General features: G+C 34.8%; 1 protein-coding gene across 8 annotated transcripts in view; it reads right to left on the bottom strand.

The window, feature by feature from the left end:
* ZNF280D (zinc finger protein 280D) overlaps positions 1-16983 on the bottom strand; it is a 122142-nt gene that overhangs the window by 68954 nt on the left and 36205 nt on the right. For all 8 annotated transcript variants that reach the window (XR_011488275.1, XM_020876767.2, XM_070469239.1 and 5 more), the window contains 3 exons: positions 15121-15238; positions 5857-6027; positions 5604-5713 (listed from right to left, as the gene is read on the bottom strand). Coding sequence is in view for 7 of the 8 variants with exons in the window: in XM_020876767.2 (XP_020732426.2) it covers positions 5604-5713; positions 5857-6027; positions 15121-15238 (399 nt within the window). In the remaining variant the exon portion in view is untranslated. The remainder of the gene's footprint in view (positions 1-5603; positions 5714-5856; positions 6028-15120; positions 15239-16983) is intronic.

Genomic DNA, 16983 nt, shown 5'->3' with positions numbered 1-16983 from the left:
AGGAGAAACGGGCATCAGAGGATGAGACGGCACTGATGCAATGGACACAAATCTGGGCAAACTCTGGGAGATGATGAGGAACAAAGAGGCCTGGCATGCTACAAACCACGGGGTCACAAAGAGTCAGACACAACTGGGCTACTGAACAACTACATAATTTTTTTACAATTTAAACCATTGACTTAAACTCTTCCTATACATGTTATTTAGTAAGTTAGTCACATCATAAGAAAGTCTGACAATCTAAACACAACTCTATTCCATTTATAAAAATGACAACATCTTCCTCTCCTGCCATATTGAAATGCTACATTATTGGTGAAACTTCGTTATGTCACATGAGAAACTGGGCTTTTGACATGACAGACCTATAACATTTCCTTTGATTGCAGTTATTCTGCTCACTTGTCAATTCTGAAACCTTTAAAGGGGAGGGAAAAAAGCACACAAAAAATAACTTTAAAAAATCCTCTAAAAGAGAGGAGAAAAAAATACTAAATAAAATGAACTGACCAAAAGTGATATAATTTGTTTCTGGAGTTAAGGTTGTACCCATAAGCTAAAGTAGGACATTAGTTCTCTAATTCAATATGATCCTCTGTGGTCTAACTCTAAAAGACACAGTTGAAATGAAACCACAATAAAAAGAAGGAAATGAGAAAGGATTCGCTACCTGTATTTATAGATTCTTCTTAAGACACACATAATATTTAAGAGTTCAAACTTAGGAAACTTGGACTGTTAAAAGAACTTTAGAAAGCTAAGTTCTGTTTAAAAACGTTGGGTTTGACTTTAAGGAAAAATGGAGAAAAAGATCAATCAGAGTAAACTCACCAGCACTATTAGAAAAATGATTTAAAATATGTGTCTTACTACAAATGATGTGCATCTGTAACATCATTTTGATAGATAAAACTTCTCACCTTATCTGAGGTTTTACTATTGGGATGGATCTCAAACGTCAACAGGAAAAATTATAATGCAAAAAAGTTACATAAAAGAATAGTGTCTCTAATTACAATTGTGGATAATTTTTATACTCAAAAATTTGACTTTCAGACTAAAGAGTTATTCTGAGCCATATCTGAGAACTGAGGCTATTCTGAAATCTATAAAAGAATCTACGTAATCTATGGCAAAATATGCTGCAAGGTTCATATTCTTCAGAAATGTCTGATTTAGTACATCCATAAAAATTTAATACCCTAAATACTCATAAGCACATAATTGATGATCAACTGCTTGCTGTTGTTCCATTTTCTTTTTTTTCTACAGAAAACTAAGATAGGACCAGATTTTTTAAATAAACATATAAATCTCATTCAAAGTATCTTTTAAACATATATGAAACATATGTTTCATATCCCTATAAAAAAAAAGCTGAATGACAAACCACCAACAACCAAAAATAGAAAAGGTGCACTGAAGAAGGTTGGGAGATTTAGTAACTGAGAGGAAAGCAAAGTATAGAAAATATACAAAAGACAAGAAAGCAAAATTAAGAAATGAGAACCAGGCTATGATTTAAAGTTTTAGAGGACTGTAGTCAAATGTCTTGAACAGGAAAGAACTCAAAGAATACTGTTCCAGATTGTTTTTGAAGAAATTACTAGATGAACTTTAATCAAACAAGTGATAACCAAAGGAACCATGACAAAAAGACTGGTGATGGACACTGAATCTATTTACTGTGGAAAAGGATTAAAACAAATACAAAATAAGGATAAGAATATTGAAAATGTTATATGTCCTTGACAGTGGGAAAATGATATAACCAACAAATAAAAACTGAAAGGAGGTAAAAGGGCAATAAATATGAAGTCAAGAAAGTTCACAGATTGCTTCATACATGGTAGCAGCACATCAAGGAATATAATTTAGAATTACCAAATAAAGAAGTATAGGTATGAGCATTTTTAATAGTATAAAGAAATAGTACACTCAGAAAGATAATATTGACTAATACTAGTAGCAGAGGAAAAAGTAAGAATGGGATTAAGAATAGGAAATTTAAAGCTACTTTAATCAATTTTAGCAGGAGAGAATGGCCATAAGAATAGAAGACTACTGGAATTATATAACATTAGAACTTGAAGGATAAGGATAAACATGAAAACAAAAATACAACTTCTCTAAAAATCCAAACTACATACATATAAAGCAACCACAGAGTGAAAGAGGAAAGAAAGATAACTCAACTTAGTTTAAAAAAAAAAACTGTGACAGAACCCAGATCAAATAAACCTATTACGTCGATGAAAAGAAGGAAATTTAAATCAACTACTGAAACAAAAGATTTTCATGTAGGATTACAACTCTCTACTTAAAGCAAGAGGCATGCTTAAAACAAAGTAACTCAGAAGGGCTGAAAATAGCAATAAAAGGGTAAACAAAGAATACATTAGGCAAATAGAAACCAGAAGAAAACAAAGGTTGTGAGTCTGAATGGCATTAAAAATTAAGACAAAAAAGGACACTTTATAAAAATCCTAAAGGATAGGTTTACAGTATAGTTATAAAAGAGATTCATCTGTATCACAAACAGTATCAACAATCTTAAAAAAGAATTGCAATATACCAAAGAAAATATTGGTACTGAAAGATGTGGATTGAGATGTGTTATTTCTCAATCCACGACAGAGCAAGTAGACAAAAAATAAGTGAAGACACAGAAATCTAAATAATGTAATTAGTAATCTAGATCTGGTTGATAAATATCTAATTCCATACCCTAAAAAAGAACTAATATATCTGGCTTCAAGTTAAATAGCCCATACATTTGTCAAAAGGTGGTAAAAATAAGTATCTGAGAGAACTTGAGCTTTTACCATGAAAGATTTGAACATCAGTTACACCAAATAACTGGCTCTAAAACAATGATAAAAATGTCTATCTCAAGGAATTTTCTAGGAGTTCCCTGGTGGCACAGTGGATAAGAATACACCTGCCAATGTAGGGGACATGGGCTCAATCCCTGGTCCAGGAAGATCCCACATGGCGTGCTTTTAAGCCCATGCACAACCACCATGGAGCCTGCACTCTAGACCCATGAGCCACAGCGACTGAGCCTGCGTGCTCCCACTACCGGAGCCTGCGCACCTGCAGCCTGGGCTCTGCAACAAAAAGCCACCGCAATGAAGAGCCCGCACATTGCTCTAGAGAGTAACCCCACTCTCCATAACTAGAGAAAGCCCATGCACAGCAACAAAGAGCAGCCAAAGAAGATAAAATATATGTTTAGTTTCTAAAAAAAAAAGAAAAATAATTTTCTAAGGATTAAATGATGTTTTTAAAGCTTAGTAGTCTCTCCATGGTCTCAAGTAAGGATATGGTTCTTATTATCACAGCACATTTGAATTATGTTTTAGGTATTTTTCATTGAAAGAAAACAATATTTCTGAGGTATAGTCATCTATTTATCTATAACAAAAGCAAAATAAAATCATCTACAAATAATCTAAAAATCTTATTTTTTCAAAATGGAAACTACTATTACAAATTATTGTTTATGTATAAAATACACAACTAGAACATAAAAAGTCTTCATAATTTTATACTTCCCTGAGCAAGATTTAGTGATTATTCTGTAAGATTTTTTATGACATAAATATATCATAAATTATTGATATTACATTCAACTCAGTTCAATAATATGCCTTAGAGCTATCTTCCCATTCAAGAGATTCCATCCTTGTAAAAAATATTGAAGTGTTTTATTATAGATATTATATGAAGTTGTGATTACTTCTAATATGAGTAATCACAAACAAGGGTATAATATATTTTGGAAGTAAAGCTATATTTTGGAAAATGATTGCCAGTCTCACCAGGTACAATATATATAATATGCTTCAGCTTGTATAAGAAACAGAAATGAAATAAGAACATTTGTGTTCACTTGTTTATGCAGAAAGAAGACCAGGGAAGATTAAAAAAAAACAAAAAAGTAATACCTATTATTTTCTTTGAGAGTCACAATGGAAACCAGGTAAATAAGAGACAAGGATAAGAATCTTTACTTGTATGCCCTTATAAAGTTTTAAATTTTGAATCATATGACTATATTACCTACTCAAATAATAAAAGATAACTAAAGAATTTACACTTTTCTTTTTTCCCTATGTCCAAAATGCAAAGCAAAACAAACAAAAAAAACCCCTGGTATCTCAAGATATTACATAAATAGCAAAATTGAAAGCATTTCTACAGATTAATTCTCATATAAAAACAAAGCACAAAGTGCAATTATCATAAGGTACATATTGCAAGCTAAAAGTAGTGACAGACCAAATACAGTTTTGTATGCAAATGAAGAGACAATGTTTGAATTTCTAAAGAAATTCCTTTGTTTTTTTCTACTTCTCTTTTTCATAAAATACTCAATCTCAAGAGATCTGTCAATCCCTAAAACAGTGAGCAAGAATCTTTCCTGAAATATTTCCTTACCATTGCATCCTTCTTCTTCTTTCTTTTCTCCACATGATCTAGACTGCCTTTTGTCTTCACTTCTCTTTACCCCTTCCTTCCATTTATACCCAGCACAGAAGAGGAATACAGGCTATCTTTACACAGACATAGCAGGGTACTGTAATACCTACTAAAATATTTTAAGTGAAGTGTTACCTAAACCTATTTCATTTGTACTTTGAAAACTTCTTAAACTCCAATTTCAGAAGTTTCCTGTATCAATAAGAATCTCAAATTAATTTATAATCATTACACAAACTATATTCTGGAGTGAGTTAAAACAATTACTCATATGAAATGCTCTACCATTTGGAGTTTATGTCTGGGTGTTGAAATTAATGTAAAACTAAGATTTTCATTGTATAATGTGACATGCACATATTAGCATGAACAAAAAAGATAACTAAAGGAACTGTTAATTTATATGAAATATTGCATGCATGCGTGCTCAGTAGTGCCTGACTCTTTGCGACCCCATTGACTGTAGCCCGCCAGGCTCCTCTGTCCACAGGATTTTCCAGGAAGAATATTGGAGTGGGTTGCCATTTCCTTCTCCAGGGAATCTTCCCAATGCAGGGGTCAAACCCACATCTCCTATGTCTTCTGGTGGATTCTCTACCACTGAGCCACCTGGGAAGCCTTTATATGAAACATTAAACACATTATAAAATGCCTATTTTTAAGAAGTTTCAAATATGTGTAAGGTAGTAAATAAGATATTTTGAATAATGCATTATTTTCATTTAAAATTAGAATATGATAAGTAGGCATAATATATATGAACTTGATTTTTAAAATTTGATGACTCAGAAGAAATTTTAAAATCTTTTTCTGTGCTGTGCTTAGTCACTTGGTCACGTCCAACTCTTTGCAACCTGATGGTCTACAGCCTGCCAGGCACCTCTGTTCAAGGGGATTCTTCAGGCAAGAATACTGGAGCGGGTTGCCATGCCTTCCTCCAGGGGATCTTTATCTTACATGAAAACAATGATTATGAATATGAACTTTTACCTTATATGAAAATATCACAAGAATATTTATCTCAAGAGCTGAACAAATCATTATTTACTAAAAATCAATCAGTATTTTTAAGGATTTACAAGCCTTTTTAAAATTAAATTCTGAAAAAGTTTTACCTTCATGTGATTTTTCAAAGGATCCAAAAGATTGAAATGAATATTGCATTTTGGACAGGCTCTTGGAAAAGGTGTTCCATTTTTAGACTGATTTGATGAAGTATTTGTACCTAAAATAAATTCAAAATATATATGATTCAAAATTCAACACTTTTTAATCTTCAATAACTACTATTAATCATTTGTACTACAATTTCTGTAATTCATATATAAATACTATACTTTCTTTTTGTATGCCACATTTCATATTTACCTTTTGATGGCACAGCCTGGGGAGATGTCACTGAAAGAGATTTAGCTGAAGAAAATACAGCTGAGGAATTTGTTCCACAAACACCTTCATTGGGTTTAGACTTTTTTGGGTTAACACTGTTTACTTCAGAAGTAGAAGGACGTTTTGATAAAAATGAACTTTCATTCATACCTACAGTGATTTAAGTAGTAGAAAAATATTTTTAAAGTCTTTAAAATATTGCTTACAACAAAGTAAAAATACTTTGGAGCTAAATTAAAAAATACTTTGGAGTCAAACTGAAAGTAATATAATCAACATATCATACAAGTAACAATAAATAATGACAAAAATTGATGTGATCTAAAGTTAGGATAAAAAGAAACTACAAAATATCTATTATATACAATATATACTAAAATAGTTCATAAAATACCATTCTATGTGGGAAAATAATAAATATGGCTTCAAAAAAATATAAAAATAACTACTATGAAAGAAGGCAGAGCAAAATATGTCAAGCAAAAAAAAAAAACTTAAAATACAGAGCATATGCCAAAATAAGTTCCCACGAATGAATTAAATTTAGATGCTTAAGTAAATGAGTTTGTTTAAAAAAATTTTTTTAGAGAGACACTTTAGAAGCTTTTTATTTAACAACTTAAAATGGCTAATGAAAAGTTAGTTTTGTCCACTTAACAAAGAGGTGGTCTACTTATGGCTTTCAAAAAACTCAACATTCAAAAAATGAAGATCCTGGCATCCGATCCCATCACTTCATGGCAAATAGATGGGGAAACAGTGGAAACAATGACAGACTTTATTTTCTTGGGCTCCAAAATCACTGCAGATGGTGACTGCAGTTGTGAATTAAAAGATGCTGGCTTCTTGGAAGAAAAAGCTATAACAAACCTAGACAGCATATTAAAAAGCAGAGACATTACTTTGCTGACAAAGGTCCATATAGTCAAAGCTATGGTCTTCTAGTAGTCATGTATGGATGTGAGAGTTGGACCATAATAAAGGATGAACACTAAAGAACTGATGCTTTTCAACTGTGGTGCTGGAGAAAACTCTCGAGAGTCCCTTGGACTGCAAGGAGATCAAACCAGTCAAGCCTAAAGGAAATCAATCCTGAATATTCATTAGAAGGACTGATGTTGCAGCTGAAGCTCCAACACTTTGGCCACCAGATGTGAAGAACTGACTCATTGGAAAAGACCCTAATGCTGGGAAAGATTGAAGGCAGGAGAAGAAGAGGACACGACAGAGAACGAGATGATTGGCTGGCATCACTGACTCAATGGACATGAGTTTGAGCATGTTTATGGGAGATGGTGAAAGACAGGGAAGCCTGCCATGCTATATAGTCCATGGGGTCGCAAAGAGTCGGACATGACTGAGCGATGAATAACTCATGGCTTTAGGTTATACTGTCCATTTATTCTTACACACAGAGTTGAAATGGCTAATCTTGAATGATAAAACCTCACACATTCATGTGAAAGGGCTCATAATAGAAGAGTTAGGATTATACAACGGTTTTAAAATTAGCTTCCCCAGAGCCTAAAGGGCTCTTCCTTAGGGAATATACTGGTTGTGTCTGACAGAGAAACTGTGTTTTTATATGCTATTTATTAGACTTTTGAATAAAATTTTGTTTTTATAAGGATTTCACTCCTAAGTGAAGTTTTAGGTTTGAAAACTATAACCTTAAAGCCTAAAGGACTGTAGCCTTAGAGGATTAGCAAGAGAAATGGAGATAGTTAGGCTATAAGTAGGCTGAGTAAAAATTCTTTTTTAAAATAAAACAATGTACTTGGTAACAAGGATTTTAAAACTGCACATAATATTTTAATGCTCTCACAACTGTACACTGAAAGTAGAAGCAAAAAATATCTCAGGCTTTCAAATCAGACAGGTTAAGTTCAAATCAAAGCCCTGTCACTGATAAGCTATGTATTCTTGGCTCATTTAATTAACTTCTCTGAGCCTCAGTTTCTTCTTTTGTAAATTAAGAGCTATAACACCTTATTTTACCCAGTGCTTTTAAGATCAAGTAAGATAGTGCATTTAAAAATAAAGCATGCAACACAGTATTTGGTATAAAGAAGGCATTTAATAATAAACGAAAGCTATTATCATTACTAAAAAAAACCTTTCATATCTTAACTTTTAACAACCAACACAACATCTGGCACACAGAAAGCATTCAGCAATAAAGGATAGTATCTTGTCATTACTAATAAGATATTTTATATCTTAACATACTTTAGAGGGCAAAAATTATTCTAATAGTTTCATCTGTCTGATTTTTTAATAAGGGAAAATATGCCCAGAAAATAAGGGCATTACACTACCTAGCTCCTCTGTTTCATCCTCTGAGATAACATAAAAATGATTTTTTTTTCCCCTATCTTCAAAGAATGTGATTACCGATGGCTATACTATAAGTACCTGGGAAAGCTTTTGTATAATCAGAGTAGCATTCTTGTGAGATGCTTAGGCTACTTGAAAAGTTAATGAATAGGGATATTTTGGGTTAAAATTCTGATTATATAGTACAAACAGACTGTTAGTTTGTACTGCTAGATAGTACAAACAGACTGTTTTATGATAAGAATATTTTTTTAACACAAGAAACAAAATTACTCTGAATTTGAGAGTTTTAAATTCTGACCCTTTAACTTATCCCTATTATCTTTGGCTACCATTATTTCCTACACTCAACAGCTCTACCTCTGCCAGTAAAAATCCTATTCTCATTCAAAATCAAACTCAGTTCTTCCCAAACATCCATGATCACTTAACCTTGATCAGTTAATCATGCTAGTGAACATATTACACCGGTTACTATTCATAACAAATATTTGTTGTAGAGCCCCTTAAAGCTTACAAAGCATTTCACATTTTATTTATCTTACTTGGTTTTCAGAAAATCCTAAGTAAAAGAGAGCAAGAATTAAAACTGCATCTATAAATAGCTGATTGCAGGTCTGGAGAATGAATGCATTAAATAAGAAAACTAACATTTCCATTTCAATGATCTGAGAAAACTGAAGAGTAAAGATGTGCTACAGACTACAAAAATCCTAATAGCAGCTCAACACTACAGCTTTAAGTCGCTCTGCAGTTTTAAAATGCTAGAAGGAGAGCAGGAGTCATTGTTCTTAGCCCCAGGTCATTTCAAGAACTCAGGTTTTTCTATAAATATAGTCCATGTGTTTTGTAAAACCAGACTTAAGACAATAATTTTTCTCCTTGTTTCTTCTGGTTATTACCTATTTTAGCAACTAGATTTTTAAAAATATGTAGTTGAAACAACCAAAGAAATGAACATCAACTAAATATTATATAAATGGAAAAACATTTTCGGTACTGATATTACTATAAAAACGGGAAAACATTTCCTAAATTTTCCACACTTATTAGTGGATAAACCAAAAATTCCCCCAAATCTGTATTCAAATCACTATTTTAAGTATTTGAAATATATCAAAATACTAGTATTCAAAACATAATTCCCTGTACAAAGAATTTTCGATTAGATAAAATTGTTTCATAACACACTACATTAAGTTAATGAAGAACTTTGTTGTTTATAGTCACTAAATCGTGTCTGACTCTGCAACCCCAAGGACTGTATGTAGCACACCAGACTCCTCTGTTCTCCACTATCTCCCACAGTTTTGCTCAAATTTATGTCCACTGAGTCAGTGATGCTATCTCACCATCACATTCTCTGTTGCGCCATTCTCTTTTGCTTTCAATCTTTCCCAGCATCAAGGTCTTTTTCAATGACTCACTCTTTGTATCAGGTAGCCAAAATACTGGACCTTCATCTTCAGTCCTTCCATAATATTCAGGGCTGATTTCCTTTAGGATTGACTAGTTTGCTTTCCTTACAGTCCAAGAGACTCTCAAGAGGCTTCTCCGACACCACAGTTCAAAAGCATCCATTCTTCAGTGCTCAACTTTCTATATGGTCCAACTTGCATGTTCATACATGACTACAGGAAAAACCATGGCATGCTGCAGTCCATGGGGTCACAAAGAGTCGGACACGACTAAGTGACTGAACTGAACAGGAAAAACCAAAGTTTTGACTATATAAACCTTTGGTGACAAACTGATGTCCCTGCTTTTTAATACACTGTCTAGGTTTGTCATAGCTTTCAAGGAGCAAGCGTCTCTTAATTTCATGGCTGCAGTCACTGTCCACAGTGATTTTAGAGCCCAAGAAAAAAAAAACCTGTCACTGCTTCCACTTTCAACCCTTCTATTTGCCATGAAGTGATGGGATTGGATGCCATGATCTCAGTTTCTTTGAATGTTGAGTTTCAAGTTCAGTCTCCTGTTTCACCCTTAGCAAGAGGATCTTCACTTTCTGTCACTAGAGTGCATATCTGACGTAGGGATATTTCTCCTGGAAATCTTGATTCCAGCTTATGCGTCATCCAGCCAGGCATTTTGCATGATGTACTCTGCATTTAGGTTAAATAAGCATGGTGACAATACTCCTTGTATTGTCCAAGCCTTTTCATACTCCTTTCCAAGGAGTATGTATACTCCAAGCCTTGTCATACTCCTTTCCCAATTTTGAACCAGTCAGCTGTTCCATGTCCAGTTCTGTTACTTCTTGACCCACATACAGATTTCTCTGAAGGCAGGTAAGGTGGTCTTGCATTCCCACCTCTTTAAGAATTCTCCATAGTTTGTTGTAATCCACACAGTCAAAGGCTTTTGTGTAGTCAATGAAACAGAAGTATCTGTTTTTCTGGAACTCCCTTGCTTTCTCCATGACCAACGAATGTTGGCAATTTGATCTCTGGTTCTTCTGCCTCTTTGAAACCTAAGCTTGTACATCTGGAAGTTCTCGGTTCACATACTATTGAAACTTAGCTGGAAGGATTTTTTACTATAACCTTGCTAGCATGTGAAAAGAGTACAATTGTACAGTAGTTTGAACATTCATTGTCACTGCCCATCTTTGGGATTGGAATGAAAACTGACCTTTTCCAGTCCTGTAGCCTCTGTTGAGTTTTCAAATTTGTTGGCATATTGAGTGCAGCACTTTAATAGGATCATCTTTTAGGATCTGAAATAGTTCAGCTGGATTTCCATCACCTCCACTAGCTTTGTTTGAAGTAATGCTTCCTAAGGCCCACTTGACTTCACACTCCAAGATGTCCAGCTCTAGGTGAGTGACCACACCACCATTGTTAATCAAGTAATTAAGACTTTTCTGGTATACTTCTTCTGTTGGTATTCTTGCCACCTCTTCTTAATCACTTCTCTTTCTGTGAGGTCCTTACCGTTTCTGCCCTTTATCATGCCCATCCTTGTATGAAATGTTCCCTCGTAATCTCCAATTTTCTTGAAGAGATCTCTGGTCTTTCCCTATAGTTTTCCTCTATTTCTTTGCATTGTTCATTTAAGAAGGTCTTCTTGTCTCTCCTTGCTGTTTTCTGGAACTCTGCTTTCACTGCAGTGTATCTTTAACTGTCACTTCTCTTCTTTCCTCAGGTATCTGTTAAGCCTCCTCAGACAACCACTGTGCCTTCTTCCATCTCTTTTTCTTTGTGACAGTTTTGGTAAACTGCCACCTGTACAATGCTATGAACCTTCGCCCATAGTTCTTCAGGCACCATCCATCAGATCTAATCCCTTGAATCTACTCATCACCTCTGCTGTATAATCATAAGGGAGTTGATCCAGACAAGAATTCTGGAGTGGGCTGCTATTTCCTCCTTCAGAGGTCTTCCCAGGGATCGAACCTGTGCCTCTTATGTCTCCTTCATTGGCAGGCAGGTTCTTTACCACTAGTGCTACTTGAGAATTCCCAAAACCTGAATGGCCTAGTTGTTTTCCCTACTTTCTTCAATTTAAGCCTGAATTTTGCAATAAGAAGCTCATGACCTAAGTCACAGTCAGCTCCAAGTCTTGTTTTTGCTGACTGTATACAGTTTCTCTATCTTTGGCTGCAAAGAACATAATCAATCTGATTTCAATACCGACTATCTGGTGATGTCCACATGTACAGTCATCTCTTGGGTTGCTGGAAAAGTTGTTTGCTATGACCAGTATGTTCTCTTGACACTCTGTTAGCCTTTGCCCTGCTTCATTTTGTACTCTCAGGCCAAACTTGCCTGTCACTCCAGGTGTCTCTTGACTTCCTATTTTTGCATTCCAATCCTCTATGATGAAAAGGACATCTTTTTTTGGAGTTAGTTCTAGAAGTAGGTCTTCATAGAACTGGGCAACTTCAGCTTCACTGGCATCAGTGATTGGGGCATAGGCTTGGATTACTGTGATGCTGAATGGCTTGCCCTGGAACCAAACCAAGATCATTCTGCTGTTTTGCAGACTGCACCCACATGCTACATTTCAGACTCTTTTGTTGACTATGAGGGCTACTCCATTTCTTCTAAGGGATTCTTGCCCGCAGTAGTAGTTATAATGGTCATCTGAATTAAATTTGCCCGTTCCTGTCCATTTTAGTTCACTGATTCCTAATATGTCAATGTTCACTCTTGCCATGTCCTGCGTGAACACATTTAATTTACCCTGAAACAATGGAGACAGGGACAGACTTTATTTTCTTGGGCTCCAAAATCACTGCAGATGGTGACAGCAGCCATGAAATTAATAGACGCTTGCTCCTTGGAAGAAAAGCTATGACAAACCTGGACAGCATATTAAAAAGCAGAGATAATACTTTGCCGACAAAGGTCCGTCTAGTCAAAACATGGTTTTTCCAGTAGTCATATGTGGATGGGAGAATTGGAGCATAAAGAAAGCTAAGTGCCAAAGAACTGAAGCTTTTGAACTGTGATGTTGGAAAAGACTCTTGAGAGTCCTTTGGACTGCAAGGAGATCCAACCAGTCCATCCTAAAGGAAATCAGTCCTGAATATTCATTGGAAGGGCTGATGCTGAATCTGAAGCTTCAATATTTTGGCCACCTGATGGGAAGAACTGATTCAGTGGAAAAGACCCTGACGCTGGGAAAGAGTGAAGGCAGGAAGAAAAGGGGGACAACAGAGGATGAGATGGTTGGATGGCATCATCGACTCAATGGACGTGAGTTTGAGCAAGCTCTAAGAAATGTTGCAGTTCATACAGTCACAGAGAATCAGACACAACTGAGTGACTGAACTTAACTGACTGAAGTTACCTTGATTCACAGACCTCACATTTCAGGTTCCTATGCAATATTGTCCTTTACAGCATCAGACTTCACTGTCACCACCAGATATAACCACAACTGAGCCTCGTTTCTGCTTTGGCCCAGCCACTTCATTCTTTCTGGAGTTATAAGTAATTGCCCTCCACTTTTACCCAGTAGCATATTGGACACTTTTATCATAGTATAAAATAAAGGTAACTCTGCTTCAACAGGGAAACTTCATTACTCCTTTAATGGGCGTTTAGTGAGTACTGACTATAGAAGAATTTAGTGCAGCCACTTTATAATGGCACTCTATAATCATATTTTATATCTAAATCATTTATTGAATATAAACATACTAACCTAATTGAGAAATTATTAACTATAATCATACACTCTTCCATACTAGTGGCTACAGAACCTAACAAATATTTCTTTTTACATAGTATTTAGAGTATCAGAAAACTTCCTTAACTTAAAGAAATTACTTTAAGAATTTTCACAATAACAGAACTATAGATCAATGAAACCGGATACAAAGTCCAGAAATAAACCCACACACCTATTTTCAATTAATATACAAAAAAGGAAGCAAGAATAGACAATGGAGAAAAGACAATTTCTTCAGTAAATAATGCTGGGAAAACTGGACAGCTATATGTAAAACAATGAAATTAGAACATTCTCTAACACCACATGCAAAAATAAACTCAAAATGGATCAAAGACCTAAATGAAAGGCCGGACAGTATAAAACTCAGAGGAAAACATAGGCAGAACACTCTTTGACATAATTTACAGCAATGTTTTTTTTGATCCACTTCCTTTGGTAATGAAAACAAACAAACAAAACACAGTGGGACTTTATGACTTAAAAGTTTCTGTCCAGCAAAGGAAACCATAAACAACATGAAAAGGTAACCAACAGAATGGGAGAAAATATTTGTAAACAAACCAACCAACAAGGGATTTATCAACATCACAAATTATCAGAGAAGTACAAATCAAAACAACAAAGAGGTATCACCTCACACCAATCAGAAAGGCCATCACCAAAAAGTCTACAAACAATAAATGCTAGAGGTGTGACGAGAACCCTCTTGCACTGTTGGTGGGAATGTAAATTGGTACAACCATTATGGAGAACAGTATGGAGGTTCCTTAAAAAACTAAAAACGGAGCTACCATAAGATCCAGTAACCCCACTCCCGGGCATATTACTGGAGAAAACCATACTTCAAATAGATATATGCACACGAATGTTCACTGCAGCACTATTTACTATAATCAAGACATGGAAGCAACCTAAATGTCCATCTACAGAGGAATGGATAAAGAAGATGTGGTACATGTATACAACTGAATAGTAGCCATAAAAAGAACAAAAAAGGCCATTTACAGCAACGTGAATGGACCTAGAAATTACCATGTTAAGTGAAGTGAGTCAGCCAAAGACAAATATAAAATATCACTCATATGTGGAATATAATTTTTTAAAAAGATACAAATAGATTTATTCACAAAACAGAACCAGACTTAAAGATACTGAAAACAAACTAATGGCTACCAAAAGGGAATGTGGGCACAGACAAATAAACCAGGAGCTTAGGACGAACACATATACACTATTATATATACAACAGATAACCAACAAGGACCTACTGTACAGCACAGAGAATTTTACTCAATAATGTGTGATAACCTATATTGAATCTAAAAAAGAATGACTATATATAACGTATAACTGAATCAAGTTGTTATACACCTGAAACTAACATAACATTGTAAATCACCTATACTCCAATAAAACAAAGTAAAAATAAAATAACAGCAATAAATAAATAAATAAAATAAAAACTTTTTTTTAGCCCATGTTTAATGCCAAGTGAGAACAAGGTCAAAGTTGCTTAGCATACTTAATTAACAGGAAGAAATGTAACATTCTATTACTAAATAAGATTTCAAAATGGCATTCAAGAACTATTAGTGCCATTATACCTTACAATATGTGAAAAACTTAACATGAAGGCATGGACCTCAAAACAGAAAGTCAATTTCATATGCATATTCACCAAGTTTTCTTTTTCTAATTTTTTGAAAAAGTGCTGAAACCAACCTGTTATAGAAACTGCTGGTCCTCCTTGGTAATGTGGTAATCCTGAATCTTGGGTCAAGTCAAACAGTAACTCTGAAGAATTATTAGAAACAACTCGTGATGAGTTCATTACATAACCCTGTTAAAATATTTCAAAGGAAGAACATTACACGTAGTCAAACAAAGTTATAATTATTTTGCTTCACAAACTTTTGTAAAGGGAAATGTAATTGTATACCAATATTATAAGGATAACCTTTAATGATTCCATTACTAATGAGTTAAAAAACACAACGCAATTATCACTATTATGCTGAAATTAATATCTACTAAAACTGAAAGCAAGTTATTACTGCTGCTGCTGCTAAGTCACTTCAGTCGTGTCCGACTCTGTTCAACCCCATAGACGGCAGCCCACCAGGCTCCTCCGTCCCTGGGATTCTGCAGGCAAGAACACTGGAGTGGGTTGCCATTTCCTTCTCCAATGCAGGAAAGTAAAAAGTGAAAGTGAAGTTGCTCAGTCGTGTCTGACTCTTAGCGACCCCATGGACTGCAGCCTACCAGGCTCCTCCGTCCGTGGGATTTTCCATGCAAGAGTACTGAAGTGGGGCGCCATTGCTTTCTCTGGTTATTACTGAGGGTTGGCTTATTCCTGACTAGCCAGCTAAAATTAGGGGAAAATTCCAGCCTGATTTTTTTCAAGGTCAAAGAAACATACAAGCCCATTTTAAATCAGTAAGACTGATATACTTCAGAGTCACTAAAGATGCATAATTCCTATCAAAGAGCAAATAACAGAAGTTATCAAAATCTTTGGGTAAAAGCAAGGAAAAAATAAGTAAACATACTGACATAAGTACAATTTTAAAAGGTTCTATTCCTCTATAAACCCCACAGATAAAATATCAGGGCAAACAAATTGGGAACTACTCTGCAGTATGGTGCATCAATATTAGGGATGAACATATCACATGGTACGAGTTTTGCAATCATTTTTATTGGCAAAATTTATAAGCCAAGTCTCAAGAAGAGAACCCCCCACTCTTCCCACCATACTATGCAAAGTCAAGCTGGGTCAGGCAACCTCCCATCTCATAGGGCAAATATACAAACTGTCAGCAGGATGAACAAGTAAGAAAGCTAGGCACACAGGATTTAGAATGGAAGCTGTTTATAGGAATGATCTGGGACATCTGCTCCATTTCTTGAGGCCTTAGAGCTCAAGGAAAGCTTCAGCCCTTCATCAGGGCAAAGGGTGGTCTCAGCAGGAAGATATCAAGAAAAGAAGAGTGAAAAGTATGAAAAGAATCATAACATGGTCAAACATAAGGTAGTACAAATTTATATGTTAGCACAAACATATAGGGTATGTAATAGTATATAATGCTAAATAGATTATTTAGTATAAATAATCATGAAAAATATGGTCAATATAATTTAGGCATATATATGTACTCCAAACTTATTATATATTAAATACACTGATACACACACACACAAAATAGATCCCAATGCTATGTATATAAAGATCATCACTGAAGAGCTCTCATTAGAGTGATTTTTGGACCATTCTATGGGTCATAACATACAGCAAGTAAAAGCTCTCAGATTAACAAGACTTAAAGGTTAAAACAGAAAAAAATCACTTTAAGAGAAAAATGGGCAAAGGACATAAACTGAGGCACTTCAAAAACAAAAAACAATGACCAATACATACAAAAACTATTTTCTTCATTTAGTCAAAGAAATGCAAATAAAGACAATTGCAGTTAAACAGTACAAAATAACTGCCACTTCACTAAAAAATATCAAGCTCATAATAGACAAAGAATAAGCAATTGTAGAAAAATATGAGGAGACTAACAAGAAATAACAAACTGTAAG

This window comes from Odocoileus virginianus, chromosome 6, assembly GCF_023699985.2.
Source record: "Odocoileus virginianus isolate 20LAN1187 ecotype Illinois chromosome 6, Ovbor_1.2, whole genome shotgun sequence".
In the NCBI taxonomy this organism is placed as follows: domain Eukaryota; kingdom Metazoa; phylum Chordata; class Mammalia; order Artiodactyla; family Cervidae; genus Odocoileus; species Odocoileus virginianus.
The sequence above is the reverse complement of the archived record's forward strand: the minus strand, read 5'-3'. Positions and strand labels throughout refer to the sequence as shown.